The sequence below is a fragment of the Acanthochromis polyacanthus genome, chromosome 3, assembly GCF_021347895.1.
Source record: "Acanthochromis polyacanthus isolate Apoly-LR-REF ecotype Palm Island chromosome 3, KAUST_Apoly_ChrSc, whole genome shotgun sequence".
Classification (NCBI taxonomy): domain Eukaryota; kingdom Metazoa; phylum Chordata; class Actinopteri; family Pomacentridae; genus Acanthochromis; species Acanthochromis polyacanthus.
In genome coordinates, this window is record NC_067115.1 from 15,807,458 (window position 1) to 15,831,122 (window position 23,665).

The 23,665-nt window shown below is 40.9% G+C and overlaps 2 protein-coding genes across 5 annotated transcripts in view; both read left to right on the plus strand.

Annotated features, from left to right (window-relative positions):
• The first annotated feature begins 526 nt into the window (after nucleotides 1–526).
• Nucleotides 527–8,640, plus strand: LOC127533303 (polymeric immunoglobulin receptor-like). Its single transcript, XM_051945941.1, has 7 exons — nucleotides 527–692; nucleotides 806–862; nucleotides 4,758–5,069; nucleotides 5,188–5,580; nucleotides 7,340–7,489; nucleotides 7,648–7,757; nucleotides 8,002–8,640. The coding sequence occupies exons 1-7, from the start codon at nucleotides 653–655 to the stop codon at nucleotides 8,206–8,208; spliced, it is 1,269 nt and encodes a 422-aa protein (XP_051801901.1). The 5' UTR covers nucleotides 527–652; the 3' UTR covers nucleotides 8,209–8,640.
• A 3,767-nt stretch (nucleotides 8,641–12,407) lies between these two features.
• Nucleotides 12,408–23,665, plus strand: part of LOC110972036 (dynamin-2-like) — a 28,808-nt gene continuing 17,550 nt past the window's right edge. For 2 of the 4 annotated variants that reach the window (XM_051945362.1, XM_051945361.1), the window contains exons 1-8: nucleotides 12,409–12,868; nucleotides 15,384–15,457; nucleotides 16,507–16,656; nucleotides 16,751–16,954; nucleotides 17,384–17,482; nucleotides 18,262–18,422; nucleotides 22,318–22,460; nucleotides 22,545–22,680. In XM_051945362.1, coding sequence (XP_051801322.1) covers nucleotides 12,708–12,868; nucleotides 15,384–15,457; nucleotides 16,507–16,656; nucleotides 16,751–16,954; nucleotides 17,384–17,482; nucleotides 18,262–18,422; nucleotides 22,318–22,460; nucleotides 22,545–22,680 — 1,128 coding nt within the window. In that variant the 5' untranslated portion in view covers nucleotides 12,409–12,707. Of the gene's footprint in view, nucleotides 12,869–15,383; nucleotides 15,458–16,506; nucleotides 16,657–16,750; nucleotides 16,955–17,383; nucleotides 17,483–18,261; nucleotides 18,423–22,317; nucleotides 22,461–22,544; nucleotides 22,681–23,665 lie in introns of all 4 variants that reach the window. The other 2 variants (XM_051945363.1, XM_051945360.1) reach the window with 2 other exon arrangements.

Below are 23,665 nucleotides of genomic sequence, written 5' to 3' on the forward strand. Positions count from 1 at the left end.
ATGTTAATGAACAATTCAAAAGTGATGGCTGATTTTGATTATTTAATTTTCAATACATTTTTATTTATTGTTACTTTTGTGAGTTTCAAGTGATTTCAGTGAGAATTGTGGGTTTTTCCTTCTTTAACTGAGGGGTACCAACAATTTTGTCCACGTGTGTATATATTTCAGCCTCCTTTCCAGACAGAATAAGTTAATATCACATCATGGGTCGGTGATGTTCCATCCGGATATAAATAACTGGCTGTATAATTTTATGACAGGAGGGACATTGCGGTTGTTGCTCTGTGAAGTGCAAGTAGGTTTCCCTTCAAACAGAAGAGATCACAAGATGCAGCAGGTGATTAATTGCTCAGCACTCTCACACATCTCATATTCTCTTCTCCTTTTCTGTCTCTATCTATCTCAGTCTTTTGGTTGAAAACATATCTACATCCCCTTTCTACAACATCATGCAAATATTTTTAGTTTCATGCTGGAAAGGAGAAGTTATCGGTCTTTCACTTGTGCAGAGAGGCAGCAAGTGTGGAATAAAACAGGGTGGTCAGAGAAGAGTACACAGATGTCAGTAAAACTAATAATTGAAAAATTTAGTTTGTTATCAAGTTTGAATTAAACTGTAGAAAACTGCAAAAAATTTCATGCTGAGACAATGAGGATGACGTTTAAAGTCTTCATCTGCCTAATGACAGGTAGCATCACTCTTCTGTTAGGAAGTGAAGGAGTTTACAGCAACTTATTTTGAAAGTCTGATAATGAAATATCTTTTTTCTTTCTTGTTATTTTACTTTTTTTTAAATGACAGTGAGTGTGAGTTTGTTGCCTGTGATGGGAAATAAAGGAGGACCTGACAACTTCAATTGTAAGTACAACAAAGATGTAAAACTTCATGCTCAATACTTTTCTCAGAGACACACTAGTATGTTGGATGTCAAAATTACAAGTTTCAGCTACCGCTACTTATTTGATGATTCATGTTTTCTTGAAGTTGCTGCTTCTTACTTCCTTTCTTCTACAGTTCAGAGGAACACGCGTTTACTCCATACACATCTATCTTAAAGCTATTCATAATAACTATGCAATCAGGTTTTGGATTGAATCAGCTTTTGTTTAACTGACTGCAACAGTGATATTTATTAATGCACATTAATGCATCATCATCAATCACTTTTTTAACCAAACCACACAGTACTGTTGAAGCAGATCAACCACGCGTTGAGTATGAAATTACGTAAAAGTAGCAACAAGATGTGTTTTTTGTCACTTGCTGTTGCTCTATAAGGCATGACTTGAAAAAGTAAAAGAGGAATATGAACAGAGTCTTGTGTATGATCATCCAAAAGGTGGTACTGGTGGGTAAAATTACTGTTTTCAGACTCATTTGATTGAGTTCACTTTCATTTCCAGCACATGTAAGCTATACTATCACAGTAGATGATGGATTACAGACTTCTCTAACCCTGTAAAACCCAAATGTAGAAAAACTAGCAAAAACTATACACACACACACACACACACACACACACACACACACACACACACACACACACACACACACACACACACATGTTTGTACTTCTATCTTAGTGAGGACATCCATAGGCGTAATGCATTTCCTAGAGCCTTACCCTAACCTTAACCATCACAACTGATTGCCTAAACTTAATCCTTACCCTAACCCTAACCAAACCTCAATTCATACCTGTTCTCTAAAAACAAGTCTTCACCCTCAAACATGGCTGTTTCAAAGTGAGGACCGGCCAAAATGTCCTCACTTTGTAAAAATGTCCTCATTTTGATAGTTAAATGCAGAAAATGGTTCTCACAATGGAGCAAGTACAAGAACACACACACACACACACACACACACACACACACACACACACACACACACACACACACACACACACACACACACACACACACACACACACACACACACACAGCTCAAAAAAATTAAAGGAACCCTTTGAAAATACATCATATTTCAATGCGGGGAAAAACAAACTGGATATGAGCATTGATATGGACTGGATAATGTGTTAGGAATGAAAAGTGCCACATTGTTTGATGCAAATGAAAATTATCAACCCCCCCAGGAGGGCTATTCAAGACACCCCAAAATCAAGTGAAAAACTGATGTGGCAGGCTAGTCCATCTTGCTGAAATTCCTTGACAGCAACTCAAAATGGTATTCAGTAGTTTGTATGGCCTCCATGTGCTTGTATGCATGACTGACGATGCCGGGACAAGCTCTGAATGAGACGACGGATGGTGTCCTGGGGTATCTCCTCCCAGAACTGGACCAGGGCATCGCTGAGCTCCTGGACAGTCTGAGGAGCAACCTGATGGTGTCGGATGGAACAAAACATCATGTTCCAAAGGTGTTCTACTGGATTCAGGTCAGGTGAACATGGGGACCAGCTAATGGTATCAGTTCCTTCATCCTCCAGGAACTGCATGAGTTCTCTTACCACATAAGACCGGGCATTGTCGTGCACCAGAAGGAATCCAGGACCACTGCACCAATGTAGGGTCTGACAATGGGTCAAAGGATTTCATCCTGATACCTAAAGGCAGTCAGAATGCCATTGTCCAGCCTGTAGAGGTCTGTGCGTCCCTCCATGGATATGCCTCCCCACACCATCACTGACCCACCACCAAACCGGTTATCCTGAACAATGTTACAGGCAGCATAACATTCTCCATGGCTTCTCCAGACCCTTTCAAGCCTGTCACATGTGCTCAGGGTGAACCTGCTCTCATCTGTGAAAAGCACAGGGCACCAGTGGTGGACTTGCAAATTCCTGTGTTGCCAGCCGAGCTCCACGGTGCCAGTCAGCGAGCACAGCGGGCACTAGAGGACGCTGGGCCCTCAGACCACTCTCATTACATCTCTTTCTGATTGTTTGGTCAGAGACATTCATACCAGTGGTCTGCTGGAGGTCATTTTGTAGAGCTACTGCAGTGCTCATCCTGTTCCTCCTTGTACAAAGGAGCAGATACCTGTCCTGCTGATGGGTTGAGGACCTTCTACAGTCCTGTCAAGCTCTCCCAGACTAACTGCCTGTCTCCTGGAATCTCCTCCATGCGCTTGAGAATGTGCTGGGAGACACAAAAAACTTTCTGGCAATGGCACGCATTGATGTGCCATCCTGGAGGAGTTGGACTGCCTGTGGAACCTCTGTAGGGTCCAGGTATCGCCTCATGCTACCAGAAGTGACACTTACCCTAGCCAAATGCAAAACTAGTGAAAAACTGTCAGACAATGTTAGGAAGGAAAAAAATATCAGTGGCCTTCACCTGTAAACTCATTCCTGTTTTGGGGTTGTCTCATTGTTACCCTCTAGTGCATCTGTTGTTAATTTTATGAACACCAAAGCAGCTGAAACTTACTAAAAAGCCCCTCAGTTACTTGCTTGACCAGGGGCCTCATTTATAAAGCTTGCGTACGCACAAAACAGGGCTAGAAAGTGGCATACGCCACTTTCTACGCAAAGGTTGTGATTTATAAAAACAAACTTGGCGTGAGAATGTGCGCATCGGTGCGCCAATCTTGATTCTTGATGCTTGCGTACACACAAAACAGGACTAGAAAGTGGCGTAAATCACAACCTTTGCGTAGAAAGTGGCGTACGTTGTGTACGTTGTGATTTATAAAAACAAACTTGGCATGAGAAACGGCGCACCGGTGCACCAACTTTGATGCTTGCTTAAGCACATTTTGGAGACAGAGGGAACGGCAGTGCCGGAGGATGAAGTGGTGAATTGAAACCAGATTGATCTCAAACCTTTATTGTCATCACATATTAGACTTGTAGAGATGGATAATCATAAACCCTCATTGTTGTAGATGTTCATTTAGTGCGCCATTTGGCTTACGACTGTATTTGCAGAACTATGTTCATATATCAACAGGGGCAGATTGAACGTTATTTCATTCGGTCGTTTGACCGAAGGTCCTATGGATCCTACGCAGTGTTTTATAAATGAGGCCCCAGATCAGTATCCCACACGTTTCACTGATTTGATGCAATACTTACATTAAAAAGTATTCCTTTAATTTTTTTGAGCAGTGTATATAATAAAAAATAAAACTGATGTTGTTGGTTTTACAGGGCTAAGGTGTACAGGACTCTTGTTCACATGTCTGCAAACACCATGCCATATTTTCTGCCCTTATAACCCTCACTGGCTCTCATTTGCCATTGTCAACGAGGGTAGTAGCTTTCAAGTTACAGATGTGATGACAAACAGAAGAACGAATAAACTTAATCTGTGCAGGAACGTAAACCTTTACATTAGGGATATCGAGACACATAGATTTATACACACCTATGCGGCATTAAAGGTTGCATATTGTGCACCATTTCAGCAAATGAATCAAAGTCCTGCAATGTTTCTTTCACTTATTCCAGCACCAAATAATGCAAAGATGGTTCATTTTACCGTGTATATATAACTCCTGGCTTTAGGAATGATCTAATCAGGCTGCTTTGCTCCTAAAACCAATGAGCTGCTGCTGATCATGCCCTCTTAAGGAAGCACATGCTGTTAAAACAGTTTGAGCTGGACGCCTTTAGGCTAGTGTTAAACAGTACATGAGTTGAGTTCTTAGTCACTTGTAAAGCAGGAAAACTAACTAGTTGTAGGTTTGGGGAATGATTGAAGTATTTTTTTCCATATCTTAACAGCTTTAATATGTCACCTTCAAGTTTCTACCAACCACAAACCTCAATAAATCATGTGTCTGGCAGGTGAAAACACACCAGAGAACATCACCGCACTTCCAGGAGGTTCTGTAACCATCACCTGCAAGTATCCAAGAGCAAAAGAAAGCCACATCAAATCGTTCTACAAGGTGGATGGAAATGATCAAATATCATCCCACTCGTCACTTTACACAAAACTAGGCAGGTTTTCTCTGACAGACGATAAACAGAAAGGAGTCTACACAGTGAATATTTCCTCACTGACCAAGGACGACACCGGAAAATATCGGTGTGCTTTGAAACATGTTGAAGACAACTCCCCTACATGTTTGATGGAGATCCACCTCCATGTCTGGAGTGAGTATTGATATGATTGATCTGAAACCCATATGTATGAAAATACAATTTAAACTAAAAAAACCCTAATTCATTTTGTAAAAAGTAGTTGTGGTGACCTGGAGTTTTCTTTTTTCAGACTGGGATGACATTAAACGAGTGGAAAACATCAGTCATGTTATCTCAGAGACTGCACAGATTAAATGCCACTATCCTGAAAGCCACAAGGGTAATGAAAAATTCCTGTGCAAAGGGGAGAATCCTTTAAACTGTGAGAAGATAATACAAACAACAGAGGAAGACAGAGACGTAGTTAGAGACAGGTTTGATATCAGGGATAATAAAAGAATAAAATACTTCTACATGTACATTAATGATCTGAACGAAGCCGACTCTGGAACATACTGGTGTGGCTCCGGAAGAACGATGCAGCCTGATGACTACACCAAAGTACATCTGTCTGTGGGTGAGTATTCTAATGTGCTACTGCAGATAGAACACATATTAGTCAGGAACTCACAACAGGCTTCAGGTGGCAGAAACATCTAGCTGCTCCATAATTGTCCCTTTCAGCCTTTTTGTTTCCATTTCAGTGAAGAATCCATTAGTTTTGACTACGGTGGAAGAATGTATCAGTAGGAGGCTGCACAGTGGCTGTGGGGTTATCACTTTTACCTTGCAGCGAAAAGATCCCCAGCTGGTGTCCCCACCTTCCCGGGATCTTTCTGCATGGAGTTAGCATGTTCTCTCTGTGCATGCGTGGGTTTTCTCCGGGTTCTCCTGTTCCTCTCACAGTCTGAAAACATCCATCCATCCATTCTCTATACACCACTTTATCCTCAGGTCGCCAGTCTGTCGCAGGGCTACATATACAGACAAACAATCACACTCACATTCACACCTACGGGCAATTTAGAGTCATCAATTAACCTCAGCATATTTTTGGACTGTGGGAGGAAGGCGGAGTGCCCGGAGAAAACCCACGCATGCACAGGGAGAACATGCAAACTCCATGCAGAAAGATCCCAGGCTCAGGCCGGGACTCGAACCAGGGATCTTCTTGCTGCAAGGCGAAAGTGCTAACCACTACCCACTGTGCAGCCCCAGTCCGAAAACATGCTGAGGTTAATGTGTTTCGTGTGAATATGAGTGTGCTTGTTTGTCTCTATATGTAGCCCTGTGACAGACTGGTCCAGGGTGTCCCCTGCCTTCACCCTGAGTCAGCTGGGATAGACTAAAGCTCCCCATGACCCTAATGAGCATTTAGTGGTGTATAGAAAATGGATGAACGGATGTATCAATAGAACATTGACAAGCAGCCCAAAAAGTAATCCAGTGGACTTAGCCTCACGCTTATTTAAATGCATGGTTGCAAGATTAAAAAATAAATAAATACAATTACTTATTTAGATCAAGTCTTTCAAATTGCAAACATTATTTTGATGGTGTTCTAATAGCTTAGTGAATACTTGAAGCCACTGAGATTCTCCAACGGCAGAATCTGCATACCGCTTTCCATGAATCAAAGTCTGAAAATCTTTTATCGTTCATATTCTATTAAAAACAGGCAGTCACAGAGTAACAGCTGTGTCAGCTACCTACTATCTCAGCAGTCAAACACACAAAGTGACCAAGATCAGTTTTTGTTTCTTGAACTGAGCATGAATTGGATCCTACAGATGTGTTTGGTTGACAAAATAACATCGGTAATCGCATCAACTTCGTTTTGTGACCCATAAATAGAGACTATATAATTAGAAAATAATTTATAATAGTCCCCGGCGCAGCGGTCATGGGTTCGAATCCAGCCTGTGGCCATTTACTGCATGTACTTCCTCCACTCTTCTACTCAATTTTTCTGTCTCCACTGTCCTATACGTAATGAAAGCAAAAAGACAAAAACAAATTTATCCGAACTGTGTTTGTTGAACTCATACATGATTTTTAGTGTGATCAATTCAGTTACACCACAAGTAGTTTTGCTTTTGGTATTTAAGTACATTTTGCTACTAGTATTGATTTATGTCATTTAAAAAAAATGCATCAAAGCAGGACTTTTGCTTATATAAAGGACTATTTTGCTTTTTTTTTTTTTTGCATTGCTATGTTTACTTGATTTAACCCTTATTTGTCTTTTTTCCACTGATGACTTTTCTTTACTGTCTAAAAATAATGAGAAAGACCTAGAATGAGTGAAGTGTTTGTGTACTGGAGCGTGATGAGCTTCCTGCATTAAAAAGCTGTTTGCATGAGTGTATCTTTGCATGCAAAAACGCCACTAAAGCCTTGAATCTCTAACCCTCTGCTTTTTCACCCCCTCACATCAGTAAAAGGCAAAAAATCCAAGAAGTCACACCCGCCACATCTGCAGGGAAAAACAACAGAACCAGGACCGACAACAATCAAACATGAACCCAGACAGAAAAATGGAAACATCCTAGGTAATCCTGCAAACAAACATGACTTGAGTGTCTTCTAACAAACAGCTGCTGTTCATCTCCCTAAAAATACAAAAAATCATCTTCTACTTTATGCATGGATCTTGAGGATGATAAAACATTATGCTTTAGCGTTTCCTACTGTTTTCTTTTGTTTGCAGGTGTGATTATTGGCGTCAGTGTGTCTCTGGTATTGCTAGTGGTGGCTGTGGTTCTACTGATACTGTATGGATGCAAACTCCTCAGAGCACAAGGCGAGGGGCGGACATTTGCGCACAAAATGCACACATATTTGTCTTATGGATTTGTAGATTCATGAGCATTCTCCTTGTTTTTGGTTGGGGAAAAAGATCATCTATCTGTATTCAAATGCTCTTTTCATGCTGTGCTGCAGGACGAACGTCTGAGAGGAGAACGGATACTGTACATCATTCAGAGGTATTTGTGTGTGTGTCTGTTTAATTTGCATATAATTACAGCAGCTGCATCTATCACACATCACTTCTCCTGTCTAGGGAGATAATGAAGATCACAACTACGAAGAGGTACATTTGGAGAGTCAGGTGGATTGCTCACCGGTGACTCTTTATGCGACTGTCAATCTTCCTGAAGACCTGCTCCAATACTCCAGCGTCACTTTCCAGAAGGACAAAAGCTCACAATCTGACACAAATATAAACGGCACAGCTCCGGGTGCCACCAATCCTTCAGCAGCAGAGTAAATTCTCTATTCTACAATAAGAGAGTTCAACGAGGAATAATAACATGATCAGTTCTGTGTATTTGTAGGAGATTCTATTTGTGTGTGTGTGTGTGTGTGTGTGTGTGTGTGTGTGTGTGTGTGTGTGTGTGTGTGTGTGTGTGTGTGTGTGTGTATAAATACTGGGAAGAGCTTTGAATAAATTTACAACAAAATCTTTTGTTTGGTACAATGTAGAGTTTACTATTTGCTAAGTTAATATCTAGTGTGGTTGTATAGCTCATAATATCAATGCAAACGTGCTCAAAATAAAATACTTAACATCCTGTTTAGCAATCTATTACTCACTTAAGTCAGTCATTCTCAGTAAAAATGGACTTGCTATATATAGGTTTGTTTCTCTGCTTGAGTCATGACAAAAGGAACACACACAAAATAATCACTGTAAAGGAACTACCTGGCTACTGGTTTCTTTTTATGTATTGAATGATTTTTTTAATTTATCACGTGGCTTTAAACATTTAATAAACTTCAAATTCCCCATGAACGACTTGTTAATTATTTACTAATTGGAAATAGTTGCTGAGCTGTCCCATTACTAAAACAAAACCTTGTCAAGCATTACTGATTGTTTATTATGTTTGCTTTTTCAATAAGTCAAATTAAATGATAAAAAGTGAAGATGCAGACAGAAATTTTCTACCTCACAGTACCTGTTGATGATGAAGCACCAGAGCATGTTTGTCAAAACTGCACTTCACAGGAAGTCAAATGATATTATTTAATTTTCAGTTTTCAGTCACTCGGAGCTTTTAATTGAAGAAATATAGCTGTACGATTTGTAGTCAAGTCTTGAAATGAGCAAAATCTAATTTAGGTTTATGACTTAACAATTTCTGCTGACTATAGTGTGCTTTATTGAATATCAGTCATTTTATTTTCACATGCCCCATATTTTATCCTTTTTTTGTGCCTTGGTTTGCTTTCTAACGCCCTCTTGTGGACATTTTAGTGACTGATTTAGTAATTTCCTCTGTCATGTATGATAAATGGTAGGTTCATGCTACAGGTACGGACCCGTACCTGTAGCATCTGTACTAGAGGTACGGACCCGTACCCGTAGCATCTGTACTCGAGGTACGGACCGTTAAGGTCACTGAAGAGCTGGCGCCGGTTAACTACTATTTGCTGCACATTACAGGCAGTTTATATGAATGACTTTGACGGCGAACATTGTATAATTTAACCAAAAATACACCGTCTCCTCTCACACTTTAGACATTGCAGTTTTTACGCTTTTAGACACCGTGTCTAAATTGTTTGAAGTCCAGTTCCTATTAATTAGTTTACCGCGTTCAGTGGTGGAAGCGGCTGACGAACTCCATTGCAAATGTTCCCATTTAATTTCGGACGCTAATTTACAAGATAAAGTTAAGGATGTCGAATATGAAACAAACACTCGTGAAAGGTGAGGAGCAGCTCTTTAATTCGGCATGAATAAAAAAAAAACAACAAACTCGATTTACTGTGATATTGTGAGATTTGTTTGTGGTTATGTAACTTAGCCATTCAACAGAGTCCGCTAACATTAAAGTGACTGACGTGCAGTGTCTGTGTTGACAGACGTAGAAAATACGTAAGGGTTTTGTTTAGGTTGTTAATATGTAATAGTCTGTCGCTACTTTTGAAGGTAAAAAAATACTTTTCGTTTGCTGGCTGTTAGTTCCGCCATTTGTTTTGTCCGTGAAAAAGTCAGATAATTATATTTATAAGACATTGTACAAAAGATCATCCACTTCAGGCATCACAAGTGCAGACCCCCTCAGTCAATCACCCTCTGTGCATGTGAACACCCCGTGCCGGTAACCCGTTCTGGACCAATCACCGACCTTAGCTTCCCACTTGGTGCCGGTCAATCAGACAGGGATCTTCGGTGCAGAATATCAGAGTTTAACGGCAGCTACACGTTTCCCTTTATTCTTTGGACTGATGTTCTTCATTGTTCTGTGCGTCCAGACATTATGCATGATAGAAAAGAGAACAACGGATGACTGACACGACAGGCTCGGCACGCAGATTTCACCTCGAATCACGGAAGCGCCTTCATCACTCGGATTACCAAACCGGCTCATTAATATTTATGCACGTCGGATTACCAGCCAATCACAAAGCGCGTTCATCAGCCGGCTCATTAATATTCATGTACGTCTCATTCACATTTATGTTAAGGGAAAGTGCCGTATCCGTAGGCCACAGGCTACGGGTACGGGTCCGTATCTGTAGACACTACCATCATGTAAAGCGCTTTGGATAAAAAGCGCTATATAAATACAACCATTTACCATTTAGGTAGTGTCTACAGATACGGACCCGTACCCGTAGCCTGTGGCCTACGGATACGGCACTTCCCTTATCATAAATGTTAATGAGACGTACATGAATATTAATGAGCCGGCTGATGAACGCGCTTTGTGATTGGCTGGTAATCCGACGTGCATAAATATTAATGAGCCGGTTTGGTAATCCGAGTATTTTTGGTTAAATTATACAATGTTCGCCGTCAAAGTCATTCATATAAACTGCCTGTAATGTGCAGCAAATAGTAGTTAACCGGCGCCAGCTCTTCAGTGACCTTAACGGTCCGTACCTCTAGTACAGATGCTACGGGTACGGACCCGTACCTCCGTACCCGTAGCATCAACCTTACATGATACGTCATACTCACCCATTCATACACTGATAGCGGAAGCTGCCATGCAAGGCGCTAACCACGACCCACCAGGAGCAATTAGGGGTTCAGTGGCTACGTTTATATGCAGTCAAAAACCCTTTCTTAACCGGAATATTAGCAATAACCCGGTTGCGTACAGCCATGTAAACACCAGCAAAAACCCGAATATACTCATATTCCAGTTTTTAAAAACCCGAATAAGACCCCTGGGTTACTCCTTTTCTAACCCGAATATCTCGTCATATAAACGCGCATCGGAATATCCCCATAGAAAGAAACATTAATTTGCGTTCTGCGCGTGTTTTATCCGAAAGGGATCTTGGTCTTTTGAGTACGGCAACTACTTGTATGCCGCATCTGGCACGCGACCCACCGGAAATACACAAGGAGAGGTAAACAGACATGGCGAAACCCACACGCGGCACCACAGCGCCACATAGCATCACACAACAGGAGTAACTCTGTCTGTTTAGTCATGTAAACGGGTTATTCCAAATGTTTCAGAAACTGGAATATTGACCTTAACCCGAATATTGATGGCATATAAACGTAGTCAGTGTCTTGCTCAGGGATACCTCGACATGAGATCGACGGGCCGAGAATCGAACCGGCAACCTTCCAGTTACAAGAGGGCCACTCTACCCACTGAATGATTTTGCCATCATTTCAACTCATGGCTTCTGTCAGCCCCTCTGATATGTCTCATGTCTCTACAGTAAATGTGTTCATTTTATGATGAAAAAACAAACCATAAGTTCTCTTGTAGGAGTTCAATATAAAAGCAGCAGAAAATTCAAGCCGTACACTCAAAGTTTTTCCTGACAGGCCCCCCTTCGGTGGACAAAAAACTTTTGTGCCCCTCAGTAAGTTAGTAAGATGGGTGGAGGGCACCGCACAGCACCTTAGTTGCACAACTGGTGTTTTTACTGAGCTTGTAAAATCCAGTTTTACCCATCATGCACCTACAATCCTGGAACAACCTACAATACAACCTGAACCTTGATTCATTTTTATCCTTGGGGTATTTAAGGGTTTTCCACCTTTTTTTCCACCTTAGTTTACCTCCAGCTGCTCTTGTTTCAGTTGATTCATGTAAAACCTAAATGTTAACATTAATATTAGTTACTTTTATTCACTTTTCCCAGAAATATTTTAATGTTATGCAACTTTATTTGTGTGCTAACCTATTCTATTTTTCCTACTTTGCCACACTGTAAATGAGGCCTTCCTACCTCAGTGTACTACAAGTTTAAATAAAGGTTGAATGAACTCAATGAATTATTATAAACAAGGTAACATTTGGAAACTTGACCTAAACTACCAGATATGAATCATCCAGATGAAGCAAACTTAACTGTCATGCAGTTTTTACTAGAGACTTTCCTTTCGTTCTCTGTCACAGTTCAAAAATTACTCATAAAAATGTTGACATGCTTCTGAGTGACGTGTCTGTGGACCAATCACCGAGCAGGACGACGCTGGAGGCGGAGCTACTTTCTCCGGCGGAGGCTGGGTGTCGCCTGACCGGATGATGACAGAAGTTTTCGGTTTAATGTGGGGACTTTTGTCATGCAATCACCGATTTGAGAATCCTGGCATTTCTCTGAACACTGCCGAGGCGTTTGACTCTTAAACTGTCTTGTGTTTTAACGACATAACCTCTCGGAGACGGTGACGGACCGCTGTGCCATCTGGGAACTTTAGTTTTGCTGGACGAGCGACCCTTTGGATCTTATTTGACCGGCTAAGAGCGCAGGAGAAAGCCCCGCAGGGCTGACCGAGCCGCCGCTATGGGAAACCGGGGGATGGAAGACCTGATTCCCCTCATCAACAAGCTCCAGGACGCCTTCAGCTCCATCGGCCAAAGCTGCAACTTGGACCTGCCGCAGATAGCGGTCGTCGGCGGCCAGAGCGCAGGGAAGAGCTCCGTGTTGGAGAATTTCGTCGGGAGGTTGTACAGTTTATGTGTACTCTTGGATCAATCCGAGTGTTAGTTTGGCTGTTTCTGACTTATATTCGTGACTGTTGGGTTTATACAAACAGCTTGGAGCTTTTGCGTAAAAGTCGCCAACTAAGCACTTGGTTACGCGCTCTGTGTGTCGGTGCCTCCCAGTTTCTAACGTTTAATGTCCATCAACGATTTTTTTTCCATTTTAGAGCTGAGCTATTCACAATTGATGATTACGCTCTTTACGCAAGAAAACAGCTGTTGATTAAATGCTGAAGGGAAATTGATTTGAAAATGTTTAAAAGTGGCACTAAAGATCCACATCATAAAACAATTCACTAAGACTGCCACAGCAGATCTTTTTCTCTGCTCTTTATAGTCAGCATGTCTCATTGCCCTGTCAAACATTTACTAAAGCTGTTTTTCCCTGAGACTACTTGGGTTGTAAATAAATATGTCTTTATAGGCCTCACAATGCATAGGTCACGTTAATGTTTGATTTTCAAGGGTGAGGTGCAGATTTGATGAGGTCATAGTGAGATAAATTAATTATTAATGCAAATAAAAATGCCTGGAGTGTCTATTTCCTTGTGGGAATGATGGATGAGCTCATAGGAATTTCTTTGGTCATCTTTCTTGATGACAAATAGCAGAAACCAGCTGTTGCTTTCTAGAAAATAATCATTTTTTGCTATCAAAAGTCACCCACACTCAGCTTGGCATAAAACCAGTTCCAGAGGAAAGGGAAGGGGAAGAGGACGAGCTGCCGAGGAGGCCTAATCAAGTGAAGATAGCAGCAGCAGCTTTACGTCTTAAGTGAAGCGAACATTTTACTCGTCTTCATGACACACAGAATGATTTCATTTGTTGTCCAAGAGATTGGGAATGTTGATTAGGGAACCATGTCTCCTTTTTTTCCTGTTGCCTTTTGTTTCCGAGCTCCAAGCAGTGGCTGAGGGAGACAGTAGGGGCATTGATGTGTTTGTGCTGGGGTCATCAGTGATGTCACCAGCTGCACTGTCATGTGTATATGACACACTGGGTACCAGATACCCACAGAGGGGCGCTGAGCTGTTTTCATGTTTGTTAATTAGCCTGCGGACATGCACAGATGTAACACTGGCCTCCAAGACCAGTGTTTGTTCGTTTACATCACTGGTTAATGTAGTTGTTGTTTTATGTTTGATTGTTTAATGCATCGACTCCCAGTTTGAGGGTAAAGACGCTTCCAGAGGGGCACACAATTAATCTCTTGAAAGTTGATAGACAACATTTTTGGGGACATAATGTTTCCTTGTTGTATGATGGATAATTTCACCTTTTAAGTTCCTAGTAATTCAACTGATACCAAAACAAGGGCAATATCCCTCTGTTGTCAGATATATGCATCATTTTAAAGTGTCACAAGCCAGAATATTTTGAAAAAAAGCCATCTAATTAAACATTTCTGGCATTCTTTGATAACAATTTTTTGATTGTTTAGCCTATAAAGACTAATAAAAGTGAAGAATGGACAGTGGGTTTTAAAGGCCCAAAATCAAGACTTTTTGCACCTTTTCCAGTGATATAAAGCAGAGAAAAACATAACATCCAAAGCTGGAACCAGCAGAGTTTTGCTTAATTTAAAAAATATTTCCAGGGATTTTTATGTTAATGGAGTAACAGAATGATCATTAACTTTAGGTGGGAACCACTGGTTTCAGCTACAAAGTATTGACAAAATGACCTCAGGAGCTCATCGCGTCCAGTTTCCTTAGTAAATCACTCTGTGATTTAATTAATTAATTGTCTCGATGGTAACTGTAGAACTCATGTTGCGGTTTCATAAGTGACAGGAAGAGATGAGGAAACAGGATGAGGATCACAGTTGTGTAACATCCTGACTGCTCTGTCAGCAGGGAGCATCAGGCACAGATTCAGTGTGTGTGTTCAGATGATTAGATCTTGGGGGGTATATTTTTGTGTGGCCTACTTACCTTACAGTCAAAAGTCAGGCCTTACTGCTGCTTCTGCACTGGTGCAGACAGACAGACATAGACATGTTCTCATGGCCTGGAGTGTTTTGTGATCAGTGACCTGGAAATGATCACAGTTCTATTGAACATGAGTTTCCATGCTGATGAACGTGTTTGCAATGAGAAGGGGAAGCAGAGTTTGTTTCTGTTTGTACTATAATGAGCAGGATTGTAAGTCAATCTTTGTCTGGCATCAATAATGCACATGCTCAGGTAGAGGCCTGCATACGTAATTTAAGGTACTCAGAAGCAGTTTTACAGCATGAACTCTTATTTTGGAGGAAGCTGATGCACATTTAGTATGCTGATAGTTTAAAAATATGTGCTAGTTTAAAAATATGTGCTGATGATTCCTTTTTACTATGTCAGTAAAAAGATAGCTAATGCTTGTTATTTAATCACTTTAAAAAGTGACTGATGTCTATCCAACATCAGCCATTTATTTTACCACACATATCCTTAAGCTGTGTATTTCCTAAACTCTGCCTCCGTCTCTCCTTCAGGGACTTTTTGCCCAGAGGATCTGGCATCGTCACCCGTCGTCCATTAATCCTCCAGCTGGTTAACAACGTAGCAGGCAAGTTGTACAAATAAATCTCAATTGTTGGGAGCAGTTTTTGCTTGCTTGAATTCATTAATTAAATGAATAATCAAGTTTATGTAGCTAGAATCAGCTGTTACATCTGGTTACATCTGACATCCAAATAGTGACTGAATATTTGGTCAGAGGACTTACAGATTCTATAGCTGTATACATGTAACTGCTTTTTTCAGCTGGGAAACACGCAAAGACACGTTTTCACAAAAAAAATCTTCTAAAGTCCTGCTTACAGTGACTTGTTTTGTCCAAATAAGGTAGCTTCACTCCTTTAGAATTATTCCACTGATCTGTTTTGTTGCATCTTCCACTTTCTCACCATCATGTTGTCATTATTTATTCCCTGCCTGTCTATCAACCTCTTTGCTGTCTAAGATAGGGCTGAATGATTGAGTGGAAATTTTAATTTCGATTTTTTTCGGACCTGTTTTTTTGATTTGCAGCATTATTTTATTCATAGACTTGCTTTATTTCTACTGTATGTTACCTGTGTAAAAATAAAATAACATGGATGGAGCATGACTACATGAAATAGCTTTGAAGGTGTGACTGAGGTTTGAATTTGCAAAGTCACTGTGTTGAAGTTTAAACTTTGAGTCAGACGTGCTGCAGAATGCACAAGGTGTGGCTGATAAATAAGGAGACTGGGCTTTTGTCAGTGTGACCACAGTGCAAACACCTGAAACACTTGAATGACATCATCATTCTCATTATTTTATAACTACATCTCATATCGATCGTTCCACCTCAGTTTGCTACCTTTTTAAAAACAGCTCACACACGACCATCCCATGTTTGTCAGATTTTCTTCTGTGCATACGTGTGTCATTAAGTGAAACGTGTAAAACCTGAGTTCATCGGTAACATTAGTTTTTGAGTTGGATAATTTTAGTAAGCTTATTGATATGTACAAGTGGTCTTCAATGGTATAAACTGCTTTGACAGAATATGACAAGCCATTTATATCATGGTGCAGATTTGATGAAAAAATGTTCAGCTTGTGTCTCAAACCCATTTCCTCCTTGTAGAGTACGCAGAGTTCCTGCACTGTAAGGGACGCAAGTTTGTGGACTTTGATGAAGTCCGTCTGGAGATCGAAGCGGAGACAGACCGAATCACTGGATCCAACAAAGGCATCTCCCCCATCCCCATCAACCTCCGCGTCTACTCACCGCATGGTAACACACACTCTCACACAAAGCCTTCTTAGTGCCCGTCTTCAACTTCTGTCTGACTGAGTACATCCTTCCCTCCTCCCTTTTCCCCTCTCAGTGCTGAACTTGACTCTCATCGACCTGCCGGGGATGACCAAAGTGGCCGTGGGTGACCAGCCTGTGGACATTGAGCATCAGATCAGAGACATGCTGATGCAGTTCATCACCAAGGAGAGCTGTTTGATTCTGGCTGTCACTCCAGCAAACACCGACCTGGCCAACTCCGACGCCCTCAAGATTGCCAAGGAGGTCGACCCTCAGGGTGAGCTGATGTTGTGAAACTTGGGCGATGGTGGAGGATCATGTTCATTTGGATATTTTTGTAACTGTAACCGTTTTTTTTTTTGCTCTAATTTAGTACAAGACTAATTACTTTGGGCTGTAACTTGCAGCTGTCAGCACTCTTCTCCTCTGTATTAATCTTTGCCTCAGCACAGGAACCAGCTCGTCAGGATAATTAACAGTTACATTATTAAAAGGGTGCCTGGCAGCAAAGATATATTGAGTAAGATTAGCAGAGATGTAATTAAATTAGATTTTCTGCACCTTTGGCTGTATTATTAACCATTTCAAGGCTTGTAACTATAGATTAGTGCTGATGTAAAATGAAGTTTAAACTATGTCTGCGAATCCTAAAAGTCCTGTTTTTTTATGTAAATATTAAAATGTAATCATGTGCCTTTGTTTTCAGGGCTGCGGACCATCGGTGTGATTACAAAGCTGGACCTGATGGATGAGGGGACGGATGCACGAGACATTCTGGAAAACAAACTGCTGCCACTCCGCAGAGGTAAAACCACACAGAAAGCAGGAGGACTTGTGTATAGTTTTGGATATTTGTGATGGAAATCTGTGATACTACAAAGATACAAAGATTAACTTTGGAGGAACTGTAGCCCTTTATATAAATACACACACATATATATATATATATATATATATATATACATATATATATACATATACACAGTTTTAGAAAGTAATGGTTTAAAGTTAACTGAGACTAAAATGATGCAAAGAATTTACACTGAAGCTTCAAAGATTCTTCAACCAATAATCAGATTAAACTAAATTATCACATGAACAAAATCTGAATATTAGAGACTGTAGTGACTTTACCTGGAGTCAGAGGTGGCACTTAGGTCGGCTTGAGTCTGACGCGTGCAGCTTCAAATTAACAGTGTCTCCTGCTCGGTTGTATTTGGCGTTTCTTTTATTAGTTGCAGGTAAGTTGTCATTCAGTCATTGTTTGCTCATTTTAAAAGACCTGTCTTGTTTTCTCTTATATGTTTGACTGTTAATAAAGCAAAAGTATTTTTTGTATTTATTGCTGATTATAATCGGTAGAATACTTAATTCCTGAGCTAATCGATAGCTGCCAACCTCAAATGTACATGAGTTGTTTACTGTGTGTCTTTACATCCTGTGCACTATGTTGTTTTGTAAATTCTGACAAAATGCATGACTTTTTGCATTCAGTCTGGTCTTAAGTAAGTAAAACAACTATTGATCTGTTTTAGGAGTACAAATAAAAACTTTCTGGATGCTTTTGTTTGTACTTCTCTTCAGGTTATATTGGAGTGGTGAACCGCAGTCAAAAGGATATTGACGGAAAGAAAGACATTCGCGCTGCTTTGGCTGCTGAGAGGAAGTTCTTCCTGTCCCATCCTGCATACCGACACATTGCAGAACGTATGGGAACACCTCACCTGCAGAAGACTCTCAACCAGGTGACACACACACCAGATCAAACACACACACACACACACGTCTGCACTGCAAGCCACTTACAGGACATAAAAGTTTACCTCTTTCCATTCACACCAGTTTTATACTGGAAAAAAAAAGAGTAAAAGCATGGAAGCAGTTTGTTTGTTGGATGTCTACAGTGAAAACGGTGCAATCATTTAACAAGAATGTGTGGCCCTATGAAGGACAGAAAAGAAAAGAAGCTGCTGTTTTAGTGTGTACACACTCTTAGAAGAAGTAAGTTCTATTACTGCTGCTGTCATAGCTGTGGTATATAAAAGTTGTGGTTCAGGTGGTAAAGCAGGTTGTCCTCTAACGGTAAGGGTTGGTGGTTTGATCCGTGATCTCCACCCTCAGCTGAGATGTCACTGGGAAAGACAATGAACCCATTGGCCTATTTGAAAGGTGCAGTATAAGTGAAGTAAAAAGTATTCACCCCTTTTGAAGCTTTCTCTTTTTTTCCTGTGATGATGTGCAGTGTTTGGTGTCCATCAAACATAATGTCTAGTCTGATTGCGAAAACCTCAATTTGGGTCGCATCAGACGAAAGAGCCTTCCTAAAGTTGACTTCTCCAACATGCCTTCTGGAGAACTGTAGATGAGTTTAATATGAGCTTTTTTCAACAGCGACTTTCTCTTTGAAACTCTCCCACAGAGCTTTGACTGGTGAAGAACAGACATCAGTTTAAATGTCTTCTGGGAGTCATAAATGTCTTGGTGGCCTCCCTCACTTGTCTCTTTCCTACACAGTCAGCCAGTTTTTTGAAGACAGCCTGCACTAGGCAGATTTATTTATGTGCCATATTCCTTCCATTTTTTAACAATTTAAGTGTACTCCAAATGACTTGGAAATGTTCTTGCATCTATCCCCTGACTTAGGCTATTCAATAACTTTTTTTTTTTTTTTTTACAGAGTTGCTTGGAGGTTGTTTTGTTATCATAGTGTAGTTAAGCCCAAGAGTACCAGGGGCCTCATTTGTAAAGCTTGCGTACGCACAAAACAGGGCTAGAAAGTAGCGTACGCCACTTTCTACGCAAAGGTTGTGATTTATAAAAAAACAAACTTAGCGTGAGAATGTGCGCACCGGTGCGCCAACTTTGATGCTTGCTTAAGCACATTTTGGAACGGCAGTGCCGGAGGGTGAAGTGGTGAATTGAAACCAGATTGATCTCAAACCTTTATTGTCATCACATATTAGACTTGTAGAGCCCGACAGTCATAAACCCTCATTGTTGTAGATGTTCCTATAGTGTGCCATTCGGTCTATGACTGTATTTGCAGAACTATGTTCATATATCAAACTTCCATCTTCAAATGATATAGAGCGGTGAGTGGCACTGATTGATTACTAATTTGGAAAAGGCATGTGACAATCAGTCCAATTGCTGATCAAGCGGATAAATAGCGGGTGACAGCCGTGCGTAATGTGGCACAATGGATGCGCTGGCATTGCTGGAAGTCACATAAATGGTAGATAAGAATGGAGAGAGATTTCAGGGATCATGGAGATTTTGTGGCCCATGATGACTTGGCTAATAAGCTGATTTAGACCGACCCACCCGCCGAAACCACGCCATCCCGGTACAGACACCGGAGCTGACGACTCGGGGTTTTCTGGCGACTGGCTCCTTCTAGCAGGAATTGGCCAACATGTATGCGTTTTATATGAAGAATATATGAGGTTACGTTTGTTGTCTAAATCCCGTTTGGGTCTGATATACAGTTAAATGATGTCCTTTAGGTCTGGGATATCACAACCATCCCTCAGCACAATAATGCCAGCTGTTTTGGATGACGACATAAACATGACCAGTCAATACATCAGGCTTCCTTACACTGTGGGTGAACAGCCCAACATTAAACGGAAATTTGCAGCGATGTCCGGTTTCCCAAATGTAATCGGCGTAACTGACTGCACTCATGTTACTATAAGGGCTCCGAGTGAAAATGAATTTGTCTATGTGAACCAAAAAAATGTATATTCAATCAGTGTACAAATTATTTGTACATCGGACATGATCATAACAAATTTAGTGGCAGAGTGGCCTGGGTCAACACATGATTCATTCATCCTGACGCACAGCAGTGAAAAGACTGCAGGCCGGCGCTGCGTAAAATGCCGTGGATCAGCAGCTTATTTATATACAGATATGTTCGTGAGTTACTTTGCATTGACCATTCATGGTAAAATTTGGGTGTGTTGTGGGCGGAATGTGAGGTGGATCCACCTGTGCAATCTTCCAGCTGGTGTGTGATTTATAAAGAAATTGCGAGCAGCTGTGCGTACGCACAGTTTTATAAATCAGGGGCGAAGGGCGTACGCAAACTTTTAGTATGGATCCTACGCAATGTTTTATAAATGAGGCTCCAGCTCATTAGTGACTGGACCTTCCAGATGCAGGTGTCTTTAAGCTCAATCACTGAGACACATTCACTGCACTCAGATGATCTCTATGTCAATTATTATGTGACTTCTAGCACCAGTTAACTGCACCTGTGTTGAATTAGGTGAGTCGCTTTAAAGGGGGTGACTACTTATCCATTCATTATGTACACACTGCTTAATCCTCATTAGGGTTGCAGGGGAGCTGGAGTCTGTCCCATCAGATGTCAGCTGAAGGCAGGGGACACCCTGGACAGGTCACCAGTCTATCAGAGGGCTACACAGACACAAAAACAAGCACACTCACATTCACACCTACCAACAATTTAGAATCACCAATTCACCTCAGCATATTTTTGGACTGTGGGAGGAAGCCGGAGAACTCGAAGATAACCCATGCATGCACAGGGAGAACATGCAAACTCCATGCAGAAAGATCCCAGGTCCAGGCCTGGACGCGATCTGGGGAATATTTATTCAGTCACTTATTTTGGATTTTAAATATTTTATTAATTAACATTGCTTTGTAGAATTTAGTTTTCACTTTGAAATGAAAAAGTCTTTCTCTGTAAATTCTTGTCAAAAAAGCCAAATGAAATTGATCATGATTCAGTATTATAAGCAAGGACGAATGATCCAAAGGCTGTGAATGCTTTTTATAGCCACTGTAAATGCAGACTATTGACCATTCAAATGTGTTTATGCGGTTTAAATCACAAGGCTTTGTGCTTTTAATGTAAAATGTATAATTAGTGTCATGCCATTAAAAGTACTGATGCAGTTTTCCCTTAAACTGTATTCAGCTGTTGAGTGTTAAGGGGTTAAGCTCAAATTGATAATTAATGCCCTGATTGGAATGCTTTCTTAGATATGTTAGGACTGCTCTGAGTTACAGTGAGTAATTACAAATATGACTGCACGTTTCAAATTAACATTGACTAATGTGTAGTTTTATCACTTTGCCCTGGCAACAGCTGTAGGAGACATTATGCTTTCTGAGTGTCTCAGAATGATAGCTCCTTAAGAGGATTTCCTCAAAATTTGCACAAATGTTCACCTGGACTCAGTGATGAACTGGTTAGATTTTGGTGGTCAAAGGTTACTGTAACAGAAGAATTCATTCTCCAGTTATGACAAAATGTCACCCAGATGTCTAATGGAATAATGAATACAAAAGGTCAGCTGTCACTTTCACCGTCACATCCTAGTGTTCTGCAAAAAGACTTTTCTGGCCATTATTCAACACTGCAAGTCTGGGACAGAAGGGGAGATTTTTGCCATATTTCATATGACATTAATCTCTGTGTACGCAAAGCATCCATGTTTTAGAATTTGTAGCTTCTGTGCAGCAGCATCTATATTTGGAGCATTATCTGAAACTCTGTTCTGTCTGAATCAGCTTTATTGGCCACATGACTCTGTTCTTTATTACTTGTAAGGAACCTGCACACTTCAAAGTGAATTTCTGACTTTACCTTTTGTTTCTCTCCAGCAACTCACCAACCACATCCGCGACACATTGCCAGGGTTACGCAGTAAGCTGCAAAGCCAACTTTTATCACTGGAGAAGGAAGTGGAGGAGTACAAGAACTTCCGTCCAGATGACCCTGCACGCAAGACCAAGGCCTTGCTTCAGTTAGTGCCTCCATACACAGACACACAAATGTTTCTGAACTCAAGAAGTTAGTAAATTGATTTCATGCTATGTAAAACCTTTAGGATGGTGCAGCAGTTTGGCGTGGACTTTGAGAAGTGCATAGAAGGATCTGGAGATCAAGTGGATACCTCCAACTTGTCTGGTGGAGCAAAGATCAACCGTATCTTCCATGAGCGCTTTCCCTTCGAGCTGGTGAAGGTGAGCAGTGTTATGGTCTTTCCTTGTCACTTCAATTGCTTTAAGTATGATTTGTGGATTTTGTTGTTTAACTCACCTGTTTTTACTTACATTTTATTTAACTTCCCAAGTAACTGCTCTATTATTTTCCAGTAAACAGCTAAAACAACAGGAAAGGGTTGTGCTTCTAAGGGTATACTTGTGGCTTATTCAGTCTTAGAACTGTGTGTTGAGAATTTACAGATTAGGGATTAGTCTCGATCAAGTTTATTTGGCTTTTTTTTTTACCAGATAATACACACTAAGTGTTTTTGATCAGCTGTAGTGCCACTTGCTGTTTAGTCATGTAGCAAACAGAAGAGGCAACCACAGCGAGCAGAGCATTATGGGGGTTTCGCTGTTAAAGGGGCACCATGACGAAGTCCTCTGTGAGGTTTAATCACCTCCGATCAGGACACATGCTAAATTACCTTAAGATCAACTTAAACACGACACATGTATAGCAATGGTGTATGTAACAGCTTCTTTTGGATCTGTGTCATTCGTCTGCGACTTAACAAGCACTATCAGTGCTTGTTAAGCACTGATAGTGCTTAACTATCAGTGCTTTTGACAAAGCACTGATAGTGCTTGACAAAGCACTATCAGTGAATGCTTGACAAAAAGTATCTTGAATTATTACTATCATTTAACCTGTTATTGAATGATACTTTTGTGCATATTAAGTTGTTCAAATTTACAGCACATGTGACAGCAAACAAACAAATTCAGGTTTAGGTTCTTGCCAAAACTGATGAGTTAAAGGGGAACTTCGGTTTTTTTTCAACCTGGGGTCCGTTTTCATACATGTGAATGATGGAGAAATGAATTTTCGACAGAGCTCCAGTATTTAGCCAGGCAGGCAGCTTCATAGCTCAGCTAGCAGCTCAGCTAGTGAAAAGTATGGGGCAACTGGCCCCCCCGCATCAAAGTCCGCCCCAACGTGCTTTTACCCCACACTGACCGG